General features: G+C 43.5%; 1 protein-coding gene across 6 annotated transcripts in view; it reads right to left on the reverse strand.

Annotated features, from left to right (window-relative positions):
• kcnq1.2 (potassium voltage-gated channel, KQT-like subfamily, member 1.2) overlaps positions 1-24522 on the reverse strand; it is a 211859-nt gene that overhangs the window by 132257 nt on the left and 55080 nt on the right. The window contains exon 15 of one of the 6 annotated variants that reach the window (XM_061821700.1): positions 16071-16205. The exons of 4 other annotated variants lie outside the window; for them this stretch is intronic. In XM_061821700.1, the coding sequence (XP_061677684.1) occupies positions 16199-16205 (7 nt within the window). In that variant the 3' untranslated portion in view covers positions 16071-16198. Of the gene's footprint in view, positions 1-16070; positions 16206-16506; positions 16623-24522 lie in introns of those variants that run through there. One more of the 6 variants, XM_061821699.1, reaches the window with a different exon arrangement.

Below are 24522 nucleotides of genomic sequence, written 5' to 3' on the forward strand. Positions count from 1 at the left end.
AACACATTTTTCAGAAAACATAAATCAAGACATGGTCCTATTGTATTAATGAATGCCTCGTTTTGTAAAATGATGGTCCTGTCAAGAAAATGAAACAACCTTTGTGATAGGAATTGCCCAAAGTCCTGAAAACAATCCCCCAGAAATTTTCTTTCCATGATATACATCACACTTGAAATTAAAAATGAGTTTTCTTCTCCACTGGATTGGAAAACATGCTCCACTGGGCCGGGCTCAGATTATTTTGGAGTGCAGTGATCGTCATGTTCAAGAAACCACCTTGGTGACACTGGATGTTGTGCTACGAGCACCGAGGTCACAAAAGGATAAAGGTGGTTCTGGAGTTATAATAGCGTGGTCCAGAAGCACAATGGGATAACTGGTTCAGGGTCAAAATCCCAGTTCCAACCTTGAGTGGAATTTGCATGTTCTCCCCACCCTATTCTCCGACTTCCCCTCACAAACAGTTGTGAAGTTGGTTGAAGACGAAATTTCCAATCGATGTGAACGTAAATGCCCTGCAATTGGATGGCGACCAGCTCACGGTGGACCATCTTCCCGAGTCAGGCTCCAGTTCACCCACGAGGGTAAGCGGTATAGAAATTAACGGATGCACGGATCAGATCAATCTAGATTTGCAGATCCAAGGCATAATTGATCTTGTTTTTTTTTTTTTTTTAACCTTCCACCGTCGAACTCTGCGAGCCGGGGTCAAAAGATATTCCTTTCCTGTGAGCCCACCGAGACGTAAAGCACGGCGTCTTCTGAAATAACCAAAGCACACGTGAGATTGTGCAGATGTTCGTCTCCTCCGATGTCAGCCGTCAGCCCCGAAGACCTCCTCCGTTCATTTCCAGTCCAACCTGCTCTCCAGCTGCACTTCGCTTGTGCTAGCCGGTGTTTGTTTAACCTCTCTATCTGTCCATCACAGGACATGAGCGCTATAGGAATGGGGGAGGTGGCTGCCGTATGTTTTCCCAGTACCCACAAATAGCGGTCTGTGGAGTGCATCGAAGTATACGTCTATGCGGTGTGTGGGCGCTGTCTGTCTCCTCTTGAGTGATGAGCCCAAAAGAAACACCCGGGGCTTGTGTACGTCTCTTCACAGCGCTGACACGGCCCTCTTCAGCTGCATCTCTACCCTCCCGCGAGGTCAAATGCGGGCCGCGGCGATAAAGGCTGAACTTGTGACACTCGTCCCAGCGCATGAGACGGCTCATTGTGCAGCAACAGATAGCAGACACAATGAGCCCTCGGCTGAGTCCTAGTATTCGCTGTGTTTCTTTTTCTTGGCTGAGACGGCGTTGCAAGGATTCTCCTTTATGGTTGGCTAGTGACCCTTTAATGACACAGTCCTGCTCCCCCCTTCATCAGATGTTTGTCCAAATTTCATATCAATGCAAATGAGCTTGGTGAGGACTTCATTTGAGAACACTTTGGGTGATGATTTGTTGTTTTTTTTCTGAGAGGTGTATAGACGTATAAGAAAGATAGGCTGGCGGGCTCCTGAATAAACACTTGCTCTTTCTCACAATCTAGATTTCCTATCCTCCAAAGACAATAACTTAGTTACGAGAGTGTCAGAAAATAACAGCTAGACTTCGGGTATATACTCACAAAAATGCGTGAAATGGCACGTTTAGTATTTTTGTCCACAGGCAAAGTACATTTTCGTCAATGACGTCTGATTGACTGAAATCACCCAAATCATCAAGGTCACTATCTGTAGCTTCCAAGTGTGTTCTATTGTAGAGAGATATGTATTTATGACATCACTAATACGGAGAAAGAATTTTTTATTTTGTTTTCAAAAATGTGTCCTCTCCAAAAAAAAAACAAATTTGAAGTTTGTAGTTACCCTGAGTGAGTATTGCTCTCCCTGTTGATTTGGAAAACTATCTTTTTCATGATGGCCTGATGATAAACGTAAGCCAAGGTCGACAAACAGGTTTCGTACGTCTTCTGTGTCACCTGTCATTAATTATCTGAAACTCATCTTTTAGGGATTATTACTCCTGCTAAGAACAACAACACGATTGAGTTAATAGGACATCAAAGTTGAGATGCTGTAAAATATTAAAGATCAAGTGTCATCCCTATAAACATTCTAAAACAGATATTGTAATGAAAAATACATATAACGTTATTCACTTCAATGTCTATATGAAAAAAATAAATATGAGCGGAGAGCGCGTCATGCATTCGACATTCAAATGGTAGCCATATTGGCTACATCTCCTACCCGCGACGTCATTCCGGACTTTCGCCATTGAAAACACGCTGTGGCCCCTACTGTGGGAGATGAACGCGCCCCTGTCAGTAGGGGGAATGTTACCTTATTGTTTCGAGCCATATTTAGATGATATGTGGATCACTGCCAAACCACCTCCCCCCTCGATTCACCTCCCCGTGGCAGTGATAAACGCCCTCCGTAAGCGCGGCCAAACCGCCTCCCTGTCCGATCCACTTCAGCAGTCGAGATGAGCAACTGTGGCCCAGCGCCGTGATCCTTGTCGAGAAAGCCGGTGGCGATCCACCCCCCAACTATTGTTTTTTTTTTTTTTTTTTTTTAGTAGCTGTATACACACCTACCTGTCATCTGGAACCACGAAGCTCTCGTCCTTTGCACAAGTGCAATCCATTTTGCATGACAAACCGGGTCTCTTGGAAACTTATGAAGGGTAAATCCATCCTCCCGAGCGTTCGCGCAATATCCAGCAATGCAACAAGCTGGCATTTTAGCTAACACGCAGGAACAACGAGGTACCTTCCCACAGGTAAAACTAATAGAAACAAACGAGTCCGCTGGAGGGCGCTCCTGCCCCGCACGTCACTTCCTGCTTCTTCTCCAAAACAAATCCCTCAAGACGATTTTCATGGCGGGAGTTACAAAAAACCATATACGTCGAAATCATGTTTTGTGGTGAAAAAAGGGCATGGGTCCATACCGGCTGCCATTTTTTCATTAATAACATATTAAAAATCATCCATTTCATGTGGCCCTTTAAAGGATTTCCTCACGAGCGTAAGGGGATTCTTGTCCTTTTACTCTCCATTTGTTTACAATAAACATCTTTAACCCTGTGACTTTGTTATTCCCGATTCAACATAGTCTTTGGGGGTGGTTAAAAAAAAAAAAAGCACTGAATAGTAAAATTGAAACAACCTATAAATTCTGGTCTGGCATTGTTGAATTCTACAGAGCCAATACGTAAGAAAGATTGGGAAAAAGTTTCCATTCATCAAAAAGGGATTGCGTTTGTCTACATTTGTAAAGGCTGAGTTCCTGCAGCCTTGGACACGGAAGCTCAAATAGAGGTGGAGAAGCAGCAGGTGTACAACCATCACACACACATCTTCAGACTTATCCGAAGTGTAAACTTACATTGGAGTCATGAGCTTGCTCGCGAGTAATCTCCATCGCCTTTTTGCTCATTTATCAAAAGATTCAAAAGGTCCCTGCAGCCAAACAGGTGGCTAAAAGGAAAGAAGGAAAAAAAAAAAAAAAAACAATGTTTGCCCCCACCCCCAACGCCTCCCCCTTGACACACAACAACTCATCACTTTTGCCTCGCACAGCTGTGGCTGTCGACTTTACCGTTTAATGCATTTAATAACCGTGACCTTCACGCTCAGCCTGTCAGACCTTTATTAGAGCAGGAGCCAGAAAGGCAATAAAAGGCCACAGATGGACAAGGGACAACCCCGCTGACGAGCCCGCAAAGAGGAGTTTTCTACATGCCATCACGCCCGCCTGTGACTTCAATGACTCGGGATTGGCTGACAGATATCTGGACCCTTCGACGGGCATAAATCCAAAAAGTCTTGATGTTTTTTCTCGACGGCGGAGGGTTTGAAAAATCCAGAAAGCCTCTCAGTCAGCTCGCATCGCAAGTAAACACACTCCGAGACGCTGCTGATGGATTAAAAATAATATCTAGGTTACCAATGCCTTGCCAAGCCTCAAACACAACAAAGTCTCAGGAAGCAGTCCTTTCAGCGGGTCGCCATGGCGACCGACCGCATGCACAAGTCAGACAAGGGTGAGTGGTCAGAGGAGCAGTCAGGCCGTGTTGTCTCCTCGACTATAATAGGCCTAAAACACAGCCTTGATTTAACTAAGCACAGATGTGTTGGAGATAGCGGGCTTTGGATACGCGGGTCAAGAGGCGGGCACGTGATTAGCGAAACGCGAACCGAGTCACGCCATTAGTGCCAACGACCAAGGAGAGCTTGTTTTTCATATTCTGCCTCGTGTCAAGAGCGACCTCGGTGAACCTCGGCGACGGTTTGAGCAAGCTCGCGCTAAATATGATTCATGTGATGAATCAGTACGGGTCGAAAAGATGAAGACGAATGAAGCACTGTAATGTTTTCTGGTTGCGGGAACTAAAAAGTTTCTGGCAGGTTGTGTGAACTTGCAGTTTGTAACCAATACTTAGGGGAAAACCACTCAATGTAAAGGGGACAAAACCCGCTGATTTTCAACCATCTCCGAACCAAGAATCCTGACACGGTTCGTGACGCTTTTCCGTGAAGTACTGGCACAATTTTACGGCGTTCAGTTTTCCACTTTAAAGTAATACCCACAAGGAACTGCGAAAAACCACACCACATTGAATACATCAGACGGAACGAGACATGCTGACAATCAACAACACTGAAGGACAACGGAGGTCGCCAAGGAGACAAATCTTTTTCAAACTAATTTTTTTTTCTGCAATACTTCACAAATTTGGCTTTGGTGATTCATATCTTCACTGGATCGTAACGTCACCAGAAAAGTTCTACACAAGGATACCCACTCACACCCCCGGCACATTTGCACTTATGATCGAACTGCTGGCCGGCAGAACACGAGTATTTCAAGCATCTACACTACCGTGTCAGAACACAAAATCAAAATTCATGCAGATGATATTCTTCTATATTTACAAGAACTTGAGGCATCATTTTAGTTTTTAAACCCAATTAAGACATTTGAGCAATTATCGGAAAATGCTATCAAGAATACTCCCTACAACGATTAACTCATGGAATCCTACGAACCAAAATCAAAAATTTTATACTCCCAGAGGGCATATCACATATGTAAGCACTAATATTTCAGCAAAATTTACAGAGTTAACTAATCTAAACCATGTGCGTCTATGTGAGATGATTTAAAATGTTGGAACAGCATTCCTATTTCACTTTTTGGAGAGTATGTAGCTTCTGTAAAAATGAAAATGGTAGCGCAAATTAGCTATTTTCAGTGACCCCGTTCAAATGCATGTTAAAATGGGTCCATATACGAGATTGTCATTTTAAAATTTTACCCTAAACATGGGAAAAATAGAATTAGCTGATCTAAAATCCTTAAAAGGTAAGACCGAAAGGGGACTTAATGCACACCAACTTCGATGATTTAGCTGGTCAAATGGAGTACCTCGTTAAATGGTTACATCCACGTGTTGAACAACAATCTTGGCTGGGGCTAGAACAGGAAAAACTGCAACTGCACAAAACATGCTGACCTCTCATTTTTCAGCACAAGTGTCAAATGCAACAATTGTCCTAAGAAGCCACTTGACTATCTTGGTGGAAAGGTCAAGGAACAACACAATCTCACTCAGAACCTTATCATTGCTCACCTATTCTGGCACAATAAAGATTTTGAGATTAACACAAAAAAAAAAAAAAACTTTACTGCATCATATGGGAACTGAATGGATCTGACTGCGTACGTCACTTATTCAAAACTAGTGGATTTGTGTCACGTGAAAACTCGTACAAAAACTGCTAATTCGAGGTTGTAACTTCTTCTTTTCCTTTTGGCTTGTCCCGTTAGGGGTCGCCGCAGAATGTCATCTTTTTCCATCTTAGACTATCTCGTGCATCTTCCTCTCTATCTAACACCCACTGTCCTCATGTCCTCCCTCACAACATCCATCAACCTTCTCTTTGGTCTTCCTCTCGCTCTTTTGCCTGGCAGCTTTCATCCTCAGCACCCTTCTACCAATATACTCACTCTCTCGCCTCTGGACATGTCCAAACCATCCAAGTCTGCTCTCTCGAACCTTGTCTCCAAAACATCCAACTTTGGCTGTCCCTCTCATGAGCTCGTTTCTAACCCTATCCAACCTCAACATTTTCATTTCTGCTACCTCCAGTTCTGCTTCCTGTTGTTTCTTCAGTGCCACCAACTCTAATTCGTACATCATGGCGGGCCTCACCACTGTTTTATAAACTTTCACCTTCATCACACCAGAGACTCTTCTGTCACATAGAACACCAGACACCTTCCGCCAACTGTTTCACCCTGCTTGGACTCGTTTCTTCACTTCCTTACCACACTCACCGTTGTTCTGTATTGTTGACCCCAAGTATTTGAAGTCGTCCACCCTTGCTATCTCTTCTCCCTGGAGCTTCACGCTTCCCCCACCGCCCCTTTAATTCATGCGCATATACTTTGTTTTACTTCGGCTAATCTTCATTCCTCTCCTTTCCAGTGCATGCCTCCATCTTTCTAATTGTTCCAGAGGTTGTAACTTTAATATTATAAAGAACACCAATCCAAAAAAAAGATTATCAACATACGTGAATACTTCAGAGGTTCCCCGGGGCTATTCTTAGTCCCTTGGAGTGCCAGCTGGTACCAATCCGGGGCCTTCGGATGGGGGCTTGTGCCGGTGCGCCCCAGACCTGCAGGTACTATAAGTAGTACCACCAAATTGACAAGGTGCTTAAGTCGTACCGCATACAACCAAGTTGGTCCTGATTGTCCAAGGGAAAAGGATTATTAGAAAGCAGAACCATGACGGGCTGTGCATGTACGATGCGGTGGATAATGAGCATAAAACTGCAGCTAAAAGATGTCATTTTCAGACTCCACAATGTAAATAACTGAATCTCCGTCATGTGGTCGGTGAAGAAAGAGCCAGAAGAATTGTCAGCAAACAAGCATAGGATAGCTAGTTACATCATCATTTTCCATTACAATCCCTGGTAACCCACGTGGGAGAAGAAACTTGTACAGGACTGTTGCTCAGTCATCTGCCCTTCAAATCTCTACTTCATTGCTTTCGCAGTGGTTTAATGCACTGCAGCTGACTCATTCGATGTTTCGTGGCCACTCGTTGACAGGTTTGAATCGTTGGATGCCTGGGGAAACGCTACCCCCTTCCTCAAAATCCAGAGTGACGTCGCCAGAGGCCAGACCCGTGCGGTGCACTGGCAGGCGTCCAGGTGCGAAAAGGTCCAACTGCGTAAGTGTGAAGCAGAGTGCGGCTGACTGGGAACATACCATTTGCATCCGCTCACGGTGAACAAACATGCCAGGGTTTTCTACCTGCTCGAGAAGCGGAGGTGATGGATGCTGACGTGCGCTGAGTGACTTGGAAAGCGCAGTTAAATAATCCAGAACCTGATTGGAGGTGAATGTTCTGCTACACAGAACATTTAAAACAGTGCTTGCATGATGCAAACTACATTTACACGTGCAACAAAGTAAAATTTAACATGTGTATAAGTCTTTGGGAGAAATGGCCAAATAAAAGAAAACGGGTGACAGGTTCTTTTTGACGTACTGATTCCCAGGATGGGAACGACAGGAGCTGTGTCTGAAGATCTAGGGTTTGTAGTCAAGAAACTGAAAAGTCATGGCAAACCTTGGGTCAATACTATTGTCATGTATGGGCATTTCTTTGAAATGGGACAGACTTGACTATGGCATCATGGGCCTTCAAATTTGAGTTGGAACGGAGCTATAGGGGCTTCCTGGGTCGGCTCGTAAGCGCAAATACTGGTAGAGGGCAATTAAACAATGTGGTTTGGTTCTGTCTTGTATCATTTCTACTCGGCTGGATTCGGGGCTGTCGGTTTTCCACTTCAAAACGGTTGCGCGGGAAAGTGCAAAAACCACGCCACGTTGAAGGCATCAGTCGGAATAAGATATGCTAACAAACCAACAATAGGAGGAGAAGGTGGGCTTCCTGTATTTACTTGACCAGTTCTGTTCAAGAAGACTGAGGGCAGCATGAGAACACTGCAGAGGCCAAGGACAAAACAGCAGGGTATGAGTCATGCCTAATTCCCGATAAAATATTGGGGGGGGGGGGGGGTTATCCAGATGTGAAAATTCTACCATCTGCACTTTTTTTTTTTTTTTTTTTTTTCAAATCCACGCAGATACTGAATGTGTAAAAGTAAAAGCTCATTGTGTAGCTTTTGTGTAAGCCTTTGCATAAAAAGAAATAACAACATAACCTTCTTGGCAGGGTCGATAATAGAGACTTGAATGTGAAATTTGGCCGGGCTCAGCTAAGTGTCAGTGGCCTCGGCCTTGGTAACAGCTCCCTGCTCCAGGTAGCGAGGTGAGCCAAGGTTGAGCGTGACTGGAGTAGGTTAGAACACATGGCGTCTTTTTTTAACAGAGCTGTGCAGCTGCGGAGAAAACAGATTCCATTTGGCAGTGCCGGGCGCCCCGAAAAAAAAAAATTCCCCAACGGCGCATTTACATGGATGCGGAGTTGAAAGCAGACATTTGCAAAGCATTTTTCTTTTCTCTGCAAGTAGAGAAAGTGGAACTGGCCTGACATGTAGTTGTACATTCACTCAAAAATGCATGAAATGGAACAGCTAGTGTGGACTTAAGGTGTCATTCCAAGACTCTTCACAAGGGAGAACTGCAGTTAACCTTTCTCAACGCGAATGCAGTGTGTGGCTGCTCAGCGCCGTCCACTCGGCCAGTTGGTCGAGGAGGGAGTTGGGGGGGTTGATGTTTTCAGGCTTGGAGTCCCCCTCCCAAGCAAGCGGTGCAGCTGTGCGACTTACAGACCGGTGCAGGGCGGCGTACTGCAGGTCTCTGCAGACACGGGACCGTCAAAGTCGCCAGGCCCACCGTGGGATGCTCCACCTCTGCCAGTAGCTGGCTGGCCCGCCGCTACTTGGGCGTGATGTTGCCATCAAAAAGGCTCGGGTGGTTCAGGCAGGCAGGGAGTTCACAGAGATACGATTAAAATTACATATGGGAGGGCTGAGGAGCAGTTCGTGGGTGCACAAACAGGTTTTAAACTAAAATGTCGAACGTTGGGACCAAAGTCTGAAACGGTCTTGTTTAAATGGACTTACTTTTCTTTTGGTTTTCACATTGTCAGTTGTTTAAAGAGGTGAGGGTCTCTTCTGGTCAATACGGTCCCAAGTATAATCCACCACAACCTCTCACATAGCCTGGAAAGAAATTGAACTGACCAAATCTGAGACTGGTGAGAGATTCTGTTGGTATTGACATGGCAGTGGAAAAGAAAAAAAGCATCCAATTATTGTTTCTTAGTTTGGTGGGACAAAGTGTGATGAACTCCACTCTAGGATCCAAATTGAGATCACTTTAAAGGTTTCAATCAATAAAAAGACGATCGGTAAGAGAACGGGTATAAGCGGGATGGAACAGTTGGCGGAAGGGGTCTGGTGTTCTACGTGACAGAAGAGTCTCCGCTAGGTTGAAGGCCAAAGTTTATAAAACAGTGGTGAGGCCGGTCATGATGTACGGATTAGAGACGGTGGCACCGAAGAAACAACAGGAAACAGAACCGGAGATAGCAGAAATTGTTGAGGTTCTCGCTTGGTGTGAGCAGGTTAGATAGGATTAGAAACGAGTTCATTGGAGGGACAGCCAAAGTTGGATGTTTTGGAGACAAGGTTCCAGAGAGCAGACTTTGATGGCTTGGACGTGTCCAGAGGTGAGAGAGTGGCCAGACAAAAGAGCGAGAGGCAGACCAAAGAAAACGTTGATGGATGTTGTGAGGGAGGACATGAGGCCAGTGAGAGTTAGAGAGGAAGATGCACGAGATAGGTTCAGATGGAAAAAGATGACACGCTGTGGCGACCCCTAACGGGACAAGCCGAAAGAAGAAGAAGAAGAAGAGAAAGCTTTTATGAGTATTCCTCCCTGCATTGAATGCATCGGATTCTGCTAGTGACCCTTTTTTAATACCTCCTGAATTTGACATGACTGCACTGCTGCCATTCTTTCAATTAATCTCTCTCACAAATACTTACTGTTTCTTACTTCCCCCCCCCCCCCCACCCCCTGCCCCCTCATTCCCTCAGAGGTCACCTCTCAGGTCATTTAATATAAGCCAGCGGCTCGGCAAGCCGATTCGCACCTGAAGTTGGCCGTCGAGCGGAGGTGAGTGGTCTTGAATGGCGGCATTGTTGTCCCCGCGGGGGGCTCAGACAGCAGCGCAGCCGCCGACGGCCACAATGGGAGCCTTAAGGGTCTGGAATAATTTGACTAAACGCGTGGGATTTGCCAGTGTGGATTATCGCCGTTTAACCGCGCAACCAACTGACCAATCAGCCCCCCACCCCACCACCATCCCCCATCAGAGTAGCAGAGTAGTAGTTGTTTGGGATGAAACAATTCTAATTTTTAGGATTTTAAGATCAGCTCTGTTCTTTTGAATTCTGCGCGTGAAGTCGGTTGAGTCCCTTCAGATGAGTTTCGATCCGTTTCACGCTTTGCCGCATGTTCTCATGCAAATATGCAGTTCTTCAGGAGTATTTTTTGTGGCCTGTCACTTCTCCGCTTGCAACGCGACTGTTCAGGAGAAGCGCTCTCCTGCACCTTCTTGCTCTCGGACGCCGATGGAGAAGATAAGGGGTTTATATTCCTAAAAGGGCGGGGTTGGACGGGGGTGAAGGGGGCAGCCTGCCTTTAGAGGAGCTTAAGGCCTAGTGTGGCGAATTAAATAGAAGACCCAGACAGAATTAGTTCCGAGGCAGACTATGTCCTGTTCTATGAAACTAAACAATTAGGTGGATTAAACGCAATAAGTCAGACTGCACCGCCACAGCTGCGTTATGGTTTCCTCGACACCCGGGAGGTGGATATGAGTAATACCGCGTGCGTCTGTATTACAGGGCTGCTTCCACAAAGCAGCATGGTTTGACTCTGGTTCCTTTCAGTCCGCGTTTTTCCCTTTGACATTACAGTAATACAACAATGCCACTGTCCTCACTTTAACATTTACCAGTACAGTATTTCCTCGTATAGCGACTCACTTGCAGCCGGCACGCGACATCCATTTAGGTACAAGAGATGTAATGCAATTATCAGCTGCCTTCCTCCTTCCTTTATTTTTCTAAGGCTCAGAACTCAAAGCACTCCAATCTCAAATCATCTTCGGCAATTGAAATAAATGGAATTGCCGTTAATCTGTGACATCATTCTGTTTTGTTATGTTTTTAAGAAGGAAAATAGGACTTTATAATGTTGCTTTTATGAAAATATAGGAATGAGAAAAGGAAGCAGAACTGGAGGAAGCAGAAATTAAGATTTTGAGGTTCTTGGTCGGAGTGAGCAGGTTGGATATGATTAGAAATGAGCTCATTAGAAGGACAGCCAAAGTTAGATGTTTGGGAGACAAGGTGAGAGAGAGCAACTTCGAGATATTGGTAGAAGGGTGCTGAAGATGGAGCTCCCAGTCAAAAGAGCGAGAGGAAGACCAAAGAAAAGGTTGATGGGTGTGGTGAGGGAGGACATGAAGACTGTGGGTGTTAGATAGAGAGGAAGATGCACGAGATGGGCTTAGAAGGAAAAAGATGACAGGCTGTGGGGACCTTTAACGGGACAAACTGAAAGGAAAACGAGAAGACAGTAATGACAAATGGAATGTAAAGAAATAAACATTTTGTGCATCATGATTCAATTTAATAATTCATTGTGCTGCTTCATCTGGTGTGCCAGTCTTGGCTGGTAGATGCTAAACTGCAGTCATGCAGATACCAACAAAGAACAGCAGGATTTCATCTACAACTGATAAGTTGTAGAACAAATAATGAGAAATAAGAATAACAAAATTTATGTGCCTCAGATAGATAATATCACAATATTATCAGAATGTTAGTATTTTCCATAGAGAGAAGACAACATGTCTGTGAGTATGGTTACTATCGATGTATGCTATTGATGCTAACCGTTAGCATGTCAATGGTGATTTCCACAGTGTTGTTTGATAGCTAGGAGTAAAGGAGACCTTCCTGGGTGTTTTAATTATGCAAGTGAAAACTGTTTGATGTTTAGTTTGACTGTAAACCTCAACTAGCTCGAAGCTTCTTTTTTGATGAATTGTTCACTATTTGCCAAATTGCTGACGTGCTCGTGTTTCAGGTTTGCGCTTGCAAGCCGAATCAAAAATATCAGCTGAACGAAAGCTTGTGTTCCCAAAACCTCAAGTTGTTAGGAGTAAGGTCATAATTACTGTAGGTATTTGTATGAAAAAACCCTTCTAGGCCATAAATATAAAACAAACTAATATATTGGGAGCTTTTTATCACCTCAAAATGACATATGTTGGGACCAAAGTAAACCGAGGAACACGGTAGCTCGTCAAACTCACTCTCGGTGTCACGTTGTCAAGTGAACTACGTAGCTGACGCCGTTATTGCTCTCCCACCAAATACACCTTGTGCGAGACATTTGATCCTCATCAAGATTTACTAGATTGACTCTGGTGAAATAAACTGGACCACTTGGTGGAAACCAAATGCCACTTATCAGATAACGAGAGTGGTGCGAACATTTACGAGTTGCATTTTCCATTCAGGCTGCCAAGTGCTGTCGAGCCAACAACTAAGATGGCGAGGTTCCAGTTTTATTAGAGGACGATCACGATCAGCAGTCCTCGATGTTCCAAGACAACGATGATGATGAAAGTCCAGACACCCGCGGATATATATATATATTTTTTTAACTTCTTTGGACATTTTCTTAGAGCAACAGGGGAACAAATTGTCCAAATTCACCAGTCCAAATAATCCCTAACGCCAGCGTTTCTGCTGTCTGACTGGCAGGTTGACTGATTAACTTACTGACTGGCTGGTTGGCTTTTTGAAACCCGTCCTCAACAACAGCCCCCCCAGCACTCCACTCCCCCCGCCTCCACCGCCCCCGTCATCCACCTGCAGTAAAAGGCCCTTTTGTCAGTGGGACCTAATTTGATCTGACGCACACCCAACACATGTGGAACAGCTCAGCTGCCGCACACACTTTTTTTTCGTCATGACGTGTCAAGAAGAGGCGAGCCGAGAGGGATGCGGGAAGCCTAAAAGCCCCGGCGAAGAAGTGCAAAAGTTTTGCTCCAGTGCACACAAATGCCTGCCTTCAACACTTGTTTCATTTTCTCCCTCCGCAGCATGCGATGTACAATTCTTGGCCTAAACCTCCCATCAAAAACAAGGTCTTTTTTTTTTTTTTACCGGCAGAGGAATAATGCTTATTTTAGAAGGGAGTGAACGATACGTTTATTATTGTGGTATATAACTTCTCCGCGCTATAAGATGAAATATCAAAAGTTGCACAGGTGTACTGAACCTGTAATGTCTGAGCCTGCTACTGCGGCACTTTAACTGCTGAGTTTAATTTGTTCCGTGACTGATCTCGTGAATAAAATATACCAGTACTACTTTGTCTACGCCCCCTTCGACTGAATTTAAAATTTGACAATTGGATCGCCCTGGGACTCTCATACTAATTTATTTTACTATTTTTATGGACAGACTCAAAACACCTCTTATTTGATGTTTTATAGTTTTGTATCTATTCATTTCAATACTTTCTTTTGTTATTTAATCTTTCTATTAGGGGGGCCCTTGAGTGTCCAGAAATATGCCGGTCTCACCAAAATGAAGGGCAGCAAAATACCGTTAATGTAAAGATGCAGAAACATGAGCGGTTGCAAACACGTCACCTTCCTGATTTTCCGCAGGGCAGAAATAGCTCTCTCGTCGAAGTACAACGCACCTTACATCAACATCAACAACCCGATGAACTCTTTGCACCCGTTTTGCCCACTCAGCGCAAGACCCTCCCTGATTTAAGGTGAAATAAAGCAGAACCCAAAGACAGAGAGCAGGAAAGAGAGACACTTGCAAGGTCTGTCAAGGTTGCGCAGATCTGAATCAAACTGGAGTTGTCTGACAATGGCAGTAAAACGAGTCACTGGTGTGGACACAGCGTCTACACAATTTTTTTCAAATGCGTGATTAGAAAAACATTCAAAATGGAGTGATTTCCAAAATTAGAAAAGAGATCAGACAAATAAGGCTAAATAGTTCAGGACCAGTAAAGAATTGCAAAACCCTTGCCGGCAATTACTCGGTTAGCTACACAATAACCCAAAAAGGGTAGCATTCATTGTACAACATTGTTCAATATAACAGATCATTCATCTATCCGTTTTCTGTACTGCTTATGCCCACTCGGGTCGCAGCTATGCTCAAGCCTATTCCAGATATCTTCCGGCAGGAGGTGGAGTACACCCTGAACTGGTCACCAGCCAATTGCAGGGCACATAAACAACCATTTAGAGGCGATTTCGAGTCTTCAATTCAACTAACGCCCTACAAACAGCTCATGTACACCAAAAGTTAATGATCGACCACTCCTTGTCTATGTTTTGTTATCCAAGCAGACGCTACAGTGTATTGGTATCTTTTCACTGTTACAGGAGGGCGCTTAGTGAATTCGCTCGTGGCTGGTATGGAAAGCTAGGGTTAGTGCATGCCTTTACAGATGGCTTTTAATAGCATTCTTTTCCTTTCGGCTTGTCCCATTAGGGGTCGCCACAGCATGCATCCTCCTCTCTAACACCCAGTGTCCTCATGTCCTCCCTCGCAACATCCATCAACCTTCTCTTTGGTCTTCCTCTCGCTCTTTTTCCTGGCAGCCCCATCCTCAGCACCCTTCTACCAATGTACTCACTCTCTCACCTCTGAACATGTCCAAACCATCGAAGCTCTCTCGAACCTTGTCTCCAAAACATCCAACTTTGGCTGTCCCTCTAATGAGCTCGTTTCTAATCCTATCCAACCTGCTCACTCAAAGCGAGAACCTCAGCAACTTCATTTCTGCCACCTCCAGTTCTACTTCCTGTTGTTTCTTCAGTGCCACCGTCTGTAATCCGTCCATCACGACCGGCCTCGCCACTGTTTTAGAAACTTTGCCCTTCATCCTAGCGGAGACTCTTCTCTCGCATAGAACACCAGATACTTTCCGCCAACTGTTCCAACCCGCTTGGACCCGTTTCTTCACTTCTTTACCACACTCTCCATTGCTCTCTATTGTTGACCCCAAGTATTTGAGAACTCGAGAATTTTTGCTATATTTGAGGATATTTTGCAAGTGACCGTGCTGCAGGTCTTATTGTTAGTCAGGCACCGCTGCTAGTTTGCTTCGCTGACCAACCGTCTGTTGATTCTGGCGAGGCACACATCTTAATCCCAAAACCTGTGATTGGCGATTAATTGACTTTCATCTTTGAGTACCTTATTCTCCGCACTATAAGCTGCACCCTCAATGAATGGCCTATTTTAAAACTTTTTTCATGTATAAGGCGCATAGAAGAGATGGTACAGTAGAGGCTGGGGTTACGTTATGCACCCTTTAGTGAAGCTGCACTCAAGGGAATGTCAACAAAACAGATAGGTCAGTCAAACTTTATTAATAGATTACAAACAAGGATTCTGACAACTTCGTTCACTATACTTCTTCAACGGGGGGGAGGGGAATGGAGTCGGTGGCTGCTTACCGGAGTTGCGAGACCTGTTTTTGGCTCAATATTGAATCATATATAAGGCGCACTGTCGGCTTTTGAGAAAATTAAAGGCTCTTAGGTGCGCCGTATAGTGCGGAAAATACAGTAGTTGGTTCTTCTACGGAGCGCAAACTTTCTCAAAACACTCCTTTTCCTTAATACACTTGAGTGGAAAAAAGAAAAATACACAGCACAACCAGGTCCAGATATGCTCACAAATTGCACTGCGGATTTATCTTTACTTTATTTAAACGGTCAACAATCATTCACCCATGAAACTCAAGATTGGTTCCAAGTGTTGCTTGGGAGGAAAACAAAACAGTCGGGTTTTTTTTTTGTTGTTTTTTTTAACATCCACAAGAATTAGCAATGGGCTGTTTCCATTTCCTCCATTTAAATGGCTCTCTACAAAAGTGCCTCCTTAGCCTCTGTCTCTCGACCACTAACCCCTCTCACAGTTCAGACCAACTGCGGCCCTCTCCTGCGTATTTTAAGTAATTGCTCGTGGCAGTCGAGGTGTCTGCATAAGGGCCTGTCACAAGCAATCCGTTGGCATGAGTGGGGGCCTTGTGCATGAACCTAATCCAGGCAAAATGGAACAAGGGAGGGGATTAAGACGTTGCTCAGCATCTTAAAAAAAAAAAAAAAAGTAGGTTGGGTGGTCTTTGAAAGCTCAAAAAGTAACAGAATATGATTACTTTTTATGTACTCAAGCACAAAAGCAAATGTCAGATGGACTACAGTAAATGAGACGTCACAGATCAGCCCCTTTTACACTTTTTTATAAATCACAATATATATTCTAGTTTTACGAATATTGTTTCACCCCTCCCACATGCTTTATACATCTTTGAACATATACTAAAACCTGCTTTTAAAACATCCTCAACATATTTGAAGTCAATAAAATTGGAAAAGATTAGACAGATTAGGTGTCAAACTCAAGGCCCAGCGGCCACATCCAGTCCGCCACATCATTTTATGTGGCCTGTGAAAGCAAATCAAGCATCTCAACTTCCATGAGTCATGCTCAAATCTTTACCAAACCTAAAAAAAAAAAAATTGTCACATGGAAAAAACAATAATGTTGACATATTGCATTGTTTGTTTCTAAGTAGCTTTTTACCCCAACATGAACAAGCTATTACTGTAATTTCTAGCCTACAGAGTGCAGCTGATTATAAGCCTTACCCAGTACATTTGTAAAGGAAATATTTGGTACATACAGAAGCCGCACCTGTGTAAAAGCCGCAAGTGCCCACATTGAAACCCACATTGAAACACGAGATATTTACAGAGAAAGACAGTACACAGAAAGAGTTTTCAAAGTTTTAAGACCTTAGCTTATCTTAATATAGCAACAACACAGTAGCACAAACAGGGCTGGTTTAAAAAACAAAAACAAAACAGCCGCTGCAGCTACACAGTAGCAACAGGGTAGCACAGCACTAACAGAGCCGGTTAAAAAAATAAAAACATACCTAAATCACTGAGACGGCAGTAATAACAGAAACACGCTAGCGTGGTGCTAATGCTAGCACGGTGATAACAGGGCCGGTTAAAAAAAAAAAAAAAAGGGATATCGGTAAAAATCACTGAGACACGGCAGTAACAGCAGCAACATGCTAGCACAGCGCTAACAGGGGCGGTTAAAAAAAACAACATACCGGTAAATGTCATTTCCTCTGCACATATATTACACTGGTCTCACTCTTATCTTTTCCACTTGCGTGCCCCTTGCGACCATCAGAAAAAATGCACAAATTAGCCGCATCGCCACATGAGCCGCGGCAGGGTTGAAAGCGTGTGAAAAAAGTCGCGGCTTATAGGCCGGAAATTACGGTACTCATGTCTTCTAATTACAACCAGTTGTCCATAAAAATGTTGTGTACATGAGTAGTGTGTATGAGGTAATTCAACATTTTCTGTATATGGTATCCCAGATGGAAGTGAAAACTACAATATGGCCGGTGATCAAAAATGTCTGAAAAGTGGATTGAACTGCAGTTTTCCTTTCCCACGTACAAAGACGTTCCGATAAGGAGGTATGATGCAAAAACCCACCAGAACCAGCAGGGCTTTTCACACAGATATGGTTTACCCGAATATATGCGCAAACAGCAGGAGGGAAGACTTTTTCCGTCGGCATCTAAATCAAATCTTCCAGACGTCAAAGAGCTGCAATTTCCACTCCCGCTTTGTTGTTTTCTCACGAGACCGTCGTGGCAAATTGACGGTACATTCAAGTGAAATATTTTCTGCTAATCATCCCGAGAATTCCCCCTCGTAGAAGTGTGTATAATTTGCGCGTGGCCAGGCGTAGCGCATCGTTGCGCATAAAAACAGGCTTGTGTTGTGCTGCGACACTCCGAAAAGCCTTCGGCAAACAGGGAAATTCCTCACTCGCCGTCGCCGCCACAGGTTGTGTCGCGCGTTCCGCGGCTGACACCAAGACGGACGGGACAAATGGAAAGATGGGCCGGCGGCCACTTTTTTCCGCAGCGCGGCGACAATAACGAGTGGAGCCCCCCGAAAACCCAAACGACTTAAGTTCCGAAGTGTTTGGGAAACGCTCCCATCAATGTCAGAGCCTTTTATTGCGCTGACTTCCTATTGGTTTTCCCTGCTTGGGGCTCAAAGTGTGGTCACGAGAGCACGGATTTACTTCTCATGGCTTTGCCTTCCATCAGCCGCACAATTGGCAATTTTTTTTCCATTTCTGTTTATACGTACTTAAGATGACATTTTTGTCAGGTCATATGAATGGAAGCGATGTTTCCCCCATTCCTAAACTCGTCACTCTCCACTCTCCGGTTCCAGTTCCTGGAACAGGACCTGGCAACGAACAGACACGTCAAAAGAGCTCAAGCGGGATTTAATGACAGATTTTCACAAGAATCAAGGAATTTGGCACATATGATTTGCCTTCAGGGGCTACATATAGTGAAGAAGAGCAGTCCAAAGACACCAGAGACAAAATTGTACAATCATTAGAAAGTGGAAGAAGCTCAACATGACTGTCAATCTCAATCGGAGAGTTAGCCCCATGCAAGATGTCACCTCGTGGGGTCTCGATGATCCTTAGAAAGGTGAGGAATCAGCCCAGGATTACATGACAGGACTTGGTCAATGACCTGAAAAGAGCTGAGACCACCGTTTCCAAGGTGATTGTTGGTAATACACTAAGACGTCATGGTTTGAAATCACGCATGGCACGCAAGGTTCTCTTGATTAAACCAACACATGCCAATGACCATTTGGATGATACAGAGGAGTCATGGGAGAACGTTTTGTGGTCAGATGAGACTAAAATGGAACTTGAGTTCCATCCCAAGACCGCCGTCCCGACTGTGAAGCCTGGGGTGGTAGCATCATGCTTTGGGGGTGTTTTTCTGCACATGGGACAGGACGACTGTACTGTATTAAGGAGAGGATGACCGTGGCCAGGTATTTCAATGATTTGTGTGATACAGCTGCAAATAAGTATTTGAACACCTGTCTATCAGCTAGAATTCTGACCCTCAAAGACCTGTTAGTCCGCCTTTGAAAGTCATAATTCCACTAACCGTGTTTGGAGGAAGACGAATGACGAGTTCCATCCCAAGAACACCATCCCTACTGTGAAGCATGGGGGTAGTAGCATCATGCTTTAGGGTTTTTTTTTTTTTTGCACATGGGACAGGACGATTGCACTGTATTAAGGAGAGGATGACCGCGGCCGTGTATTGTGAGATTTTGGGGAACAAGCTCTTTCCCTCAGTCAGAGCATTGAACATGGGTCGTGGCTGGGTCTTTCAACATGACAATGGCCCGAAGCACACTGCCAGGAAAACCAAGGAGTGGCTCCGTGAGACGCATATCAAGGTTCCCCAGACCTAAACCCAATAAAAAAATCTTTGGAGGGAGCTGATACTCCGTGTTTGTCAGCAACAGCCCAGAAACCTGTCTGATCTATGGAAGATCTGTGTGGAGGTGTGGGCCAAAATCCGTCCTGCAGTGTGTGCAAACCTGGTGAACAAGTACAGGAAACGTTTGACCTCTGTAATTGCAAACAAAGGCTGCTGTACCAAATATTAACATTGGTTTTCTCAGGTGTTCAAATACTTATTTGCAGCTGTATCACACAGATAAATCGTTAAAAAAAACAAAAATCATACATTGTGATTTCAGGATATTTCTTTTTAGATTATCGCTCTAAAAGTGGACATGCACCTACGATGGAAATTTCAGACCCCTCCATGATTCTAAAGTGGGAGAACTTGCTATGTAGCAGGGTGTTCAAATACTTACTTTCCTCACTGCAAATTCATTTGGCAAGCCCGGTCTAGCCCCCGGGTCTTTAGTTTGACACCTGTGCTCTTTTCTATTGCGTTCTCAAGAACGGGGATGTGTGTTTGTTGTGTGCATAAAGTAAGCGCTGGAATGCACACATAACACAACTCCGACACATACACACTAAGAACAATAACAAAGCGGGCATCACCACATGTCATTCAGCCGCACATCCCGGCCTGCAGATATGCTTCCCGTAAACGGAGGCTCAAACGTGCGTGATCGCGAACACACACGCACACACACGCATACACAGCCCCCGAGGCTCACTTGCCAACACAGCATTTCCTGAAAATGACGACCGCTAGAATGTGTGCTGCGGCCTGACCCGAGGGGAGAGAGACAATGATGCAAAATAATAAAAATAAGCGATAATAAAAAAGTTGCAATATAATGCATGTGCATTTGCACCGCGTACACTTTGTTCCAAGTGAGCCGGCTATAGATTAAAAGAAAATATATCAAGTAGGAACTCGATCCGCCGGGTGTTTGGGAGCCACCGCAACGTTTTGTTCGACGTCCGCCGCAAAGGCCGTGTGGACGGACGCTTTTTGGCTGCGAGCACAAAGAAAAACACAGCTTTGATATAGAGGGAAAAGTGCGGTTTCCTTGATTATTTTCTTTTTCTGCTTCCTCCGCACCGAAGGATGGAAAAGCGGGATGGAAATATGACAACGAGCAGGGCCACGTCGCTCGGTAACGGTCGGCGCGAGGTGGAACTCGGCGCCGAGACACGCCCGACATTGGACACCAAAAGTCAGGAAGGAAATGGGAGGAAAAGAAGACAAAAAAACAAATTCCGTGAGGACATTTCCACTTAATCTAAACACTACACTTAATGTATCCTTCATGCTCTGGGTAGAAATGTGAGCAGAAAGATGGCACCTTCACTTGGACAAAAAAAAAAAAAGTTAAAAAACAAACGGGTTAAGTGAGGAGCTCGAATACAGAGTGATGTTGCAACAGCGCATCCTGGCGGTCATAAACGGAAGTGCATTTACATGAAGTTCCCATCCTCCACTCTGACAAACATTTTCTTTAGTGCTCTCTCCCATTAAGGTCAAAGGTGAGCGTGAGCCGATCCCGCCTGACTTTGGAAAAGAGGCCAGCCAATTGATCGTAGGGTACGTCGACACGAGCCACCTTTCACTCTCACCCCGACACCTACGGACAATTAAGTGTGGTCAAAGCGCCTCCTCGCATGCGTGTTTTGAAACGAACGCGGGAGGAAATCCGCACAAAAGCTTCGGCCACGATCCAATCATGAGGAAGGCCTGGCACCGGTGTTAGCCGTCTGACTAACTACGGATGACAAACTCCCTGGACTTCATCCAATAAAAGCACACAATCAAGATGAGGAAATGCATGAAAAATGTATAATCATATTTGGAAAAAAAATAAAACATGCATGCTCACACATTTTTCCCCTAAAATGCTGCTATTCTTTTTTCAAATTATTATTCTTAGCACACGCTGTGCATTTTACATTACAAGATGAAGTTTTTTTTGTTCAATTTTGCGATATTATTTACCATTTAAATGTAACAGTATTAAAAACATGTCTGAAATGTTTTTTTTTCCCAGTGGTTAATTTAATGTACACAGGATTATGTTTTTTTTAAATTGTTTAATGTAATTGTGTTTGAACCCTGTTTAAATATATATATATATATATATATATATACACACACACACACACACACATATATATATATACACAAATACACACATACTTGTATACACACACACATATATATATATATATATACACACACACACACACACACACACATATATATACACACACACACACAAATGCACAGATTTTATAAATCAATGCAATTTAGGTTGATGCACATAAAATGTATTTTTTAAAGATTAAATCTTTTTTTGTATTGTATTTATACATTCTATTCTCTATTTTGCCCTAATAAAGGTGAACTATGAATTAAAATCATCCGCGCATTCCTGACTTGTTATTGCGTCAATGTTAGTGTTTATGTATAGTTTTATAATGCATTTATTTTGTCCCGAGACATGAAGATTATGTAATATTAAAAAAAAAAAAAAAACAATCATTGTTCAATATTGTAGGGAACATCAGCAAATTTCTCGTTTTTTTTTTTTTTTAAACTAAAACACTTTTCCACCTCCGTCGCGCTCCTTTGATGTGCCGACAGTCGTCGCATCTGCCTTTGACAAATACAGACTACAAGTAAGCTTTTAAAAGTGCTTAGAAAAAGGCATTTACAGCACGTGTACACTTGTGGTATATAAAGAACTCGGCCTTCCAGCACCAGAGGAGACTTACTCGGGATTGTTATTAGTCACATGTACTGCTACGGCCCACCCGGGGTGTCTCTCGCTATAACCTCTGCTCTATATGGCTCCTTATAACAGCGGTGGAAAAATACACCAGCCAACGAGGCGACGGACGCCTGAGGAGGAACCGGCTCACCGATAAATACGAATGTCTCCAAAAATAAAATACGATAAATATTCTTTTCAGTACTTTGTGCTCCACGTGAGTATTTATCTTTTTGACGACTTTTACCTTACACCCGTAGACTCGCTACATTTGAAAACAGACATCAGTACATTCTAGCCCTTATTTTGTCAAAATGAGCGAGTGAGATCAAAACAGAGAGTGAAAGTCAACCACTGCTGAGATCTTGACTGAGTGAGATTGGAAAAAAAAACAAAATGAAAAAAAAAGAACAGAAACATTGCCAGCTTCTGCCATTTTCAGAACTGAAAAACCACAAATGTACAGAAGCGTAATACTCCCACACCAAAAAAAAGAAAAAAAAGTCACGTTTCACATAGTGTGAATCGTTTCACATTATAACGTGAATCATTTCATGCTATAACGTAGATTCGTTTCAAATAACGTAGAAAATAATAAATTTCACCCCTCTTTACCCCGCCCCCGAAAAGAGAATTACTTCCAGTTCGGGTGGGCCGTAGCGATACGCTTCCATATGACATCTTTTCGTGTTGCCAAACTATCCATCCATCCATCCATCCATCCATCCAAGCAATAACTTCCGGCAGAGCCAATTCGGCGAAGCCCGATGAACATGCATCTTCTTTTGCAATCTTAAATCATTTTTTTAAGTAAAGATGAAGGGGTGTTATTGAAGATCTGGGTAGATATACAGGAATGTTTGATATATAATTCTAAAAGGTCTCCACACACCCGAACCGGAAGGAATTGTCTTTTGGGGGTGGTAAATAGGGGTCAAATGTATTTATTTATTATTTTCTACCTTATTATGTAAAACGAATCTATAATTATAACGTAAAACAATTCACATCATAATGCAAAATGCGACTTTTTTTTTTGGGTGTGGCAGTAATACGCTTCTCTACAAATGGGTAAGGTGCATTTTTTCAGTTGTTATTATAAGTGAACTTTTTTTTTTTTTTTTTTTGAAGGCTACATTACAGTACGTTGCCATTGGCCTGGGCAATCCACACACAACATTAAGCGTTATAAACAGGTTCGCCACGGCAAACATTGCAGGTCATTGAAACACGTGGCTTAACTTTAAAAGTCTGAGATACTGAGGGACAAAAAATAAATAAATAAATAAAATCCTATCCCGCTACCAACGGCCTCCTAGCTGTGTTACACACTGTCAGGTATTATTGCGTTTACCCTGCGTAACTACGGCCGACTAATTTTGTCATTAGCATTAGCGCCACGAAAGCATCATGACATGCTAATCACGGCCGTGACACTTTCCCATCCCGTCCTCCTTGTTGCCTCACGAGTCAAGACCATCGCGTTACATGACTGCCGTATGCACTGATAATGAAGTATAAAGAGCTTTCGTCAGTTCACAATGTTAGCGCAGCTATAGGAACATGTTGTTTTATCATACTAGACTATTTGATGTGCATTTTTTGGCAACCTATCAAATCAGGAGTTGCATATAGCTGGAGGCAGTTAAAAAGATAAAAAAAAGGACCGTATTTTCCGCACTATAAGCCGCACCGCATTATAAGGCGCACCTTCAATGCATGGCCTATTTTAAAACTATTTCATATATAAGGCGCATCGCATTATAAGGCACATAGAATAGACACGACAGTAGAGGCTGGGGTTATGTTAGGCATCCATTAGATGGGCTGGGCGAATGGCTGAATATTGAACCATATATAAGGCGCACCTGATTATAAGGCGCAGTGTCAGCTTTTGAGAAAATTAAAGGCTATTAGGTGCGCCTTTTAGTGCGCAAAATACCGTACTGAGTTTAGCAAGGGTAGCCTGGATCCAAATTGCATTTGCCAAGCAAAAATGTCAACAGACCTTTTTCAAACTTTCACCGATTTTTTTTCCATTGAGAGAATGAGAACCATAGTTATTGATCTTAGCTGGTATATAATATCGGGAAGTTCAGGTACGTGTAGTTAAACCAACAATAGTTTGCTAGGTTTGTGTATATTTGCTAGCAATTTTTTTTTTTTTTTTTTGTTCTTTAACGATTCGGGGACTGTTTCCCATTGACAGAGAAGGAACTCTCTTGAGTTTGACTAAAAATGGGCAGAAGGACTGATGTGTTGAAAAAACCCTTACAAGAGATTTTAGATTTTAAAATTGATAGCTACT

The sequence above is a fragment of the Syngnathoides biaculeatus genome, chromosome 6 (assembly GCF_019802595.1).
Source record: "Syngnathoides biaculeatus isolate LvHL_M chromosome 6, ASM1980259v1, whole genome shotgun sequence".
Lineage (NCBI taxonomy): Eukaryota > Metazoa > Chordata > Actinopteri > Syngnathiformes > Syngnathidae > Syngnathoides > Syngnathoides biaculeatus.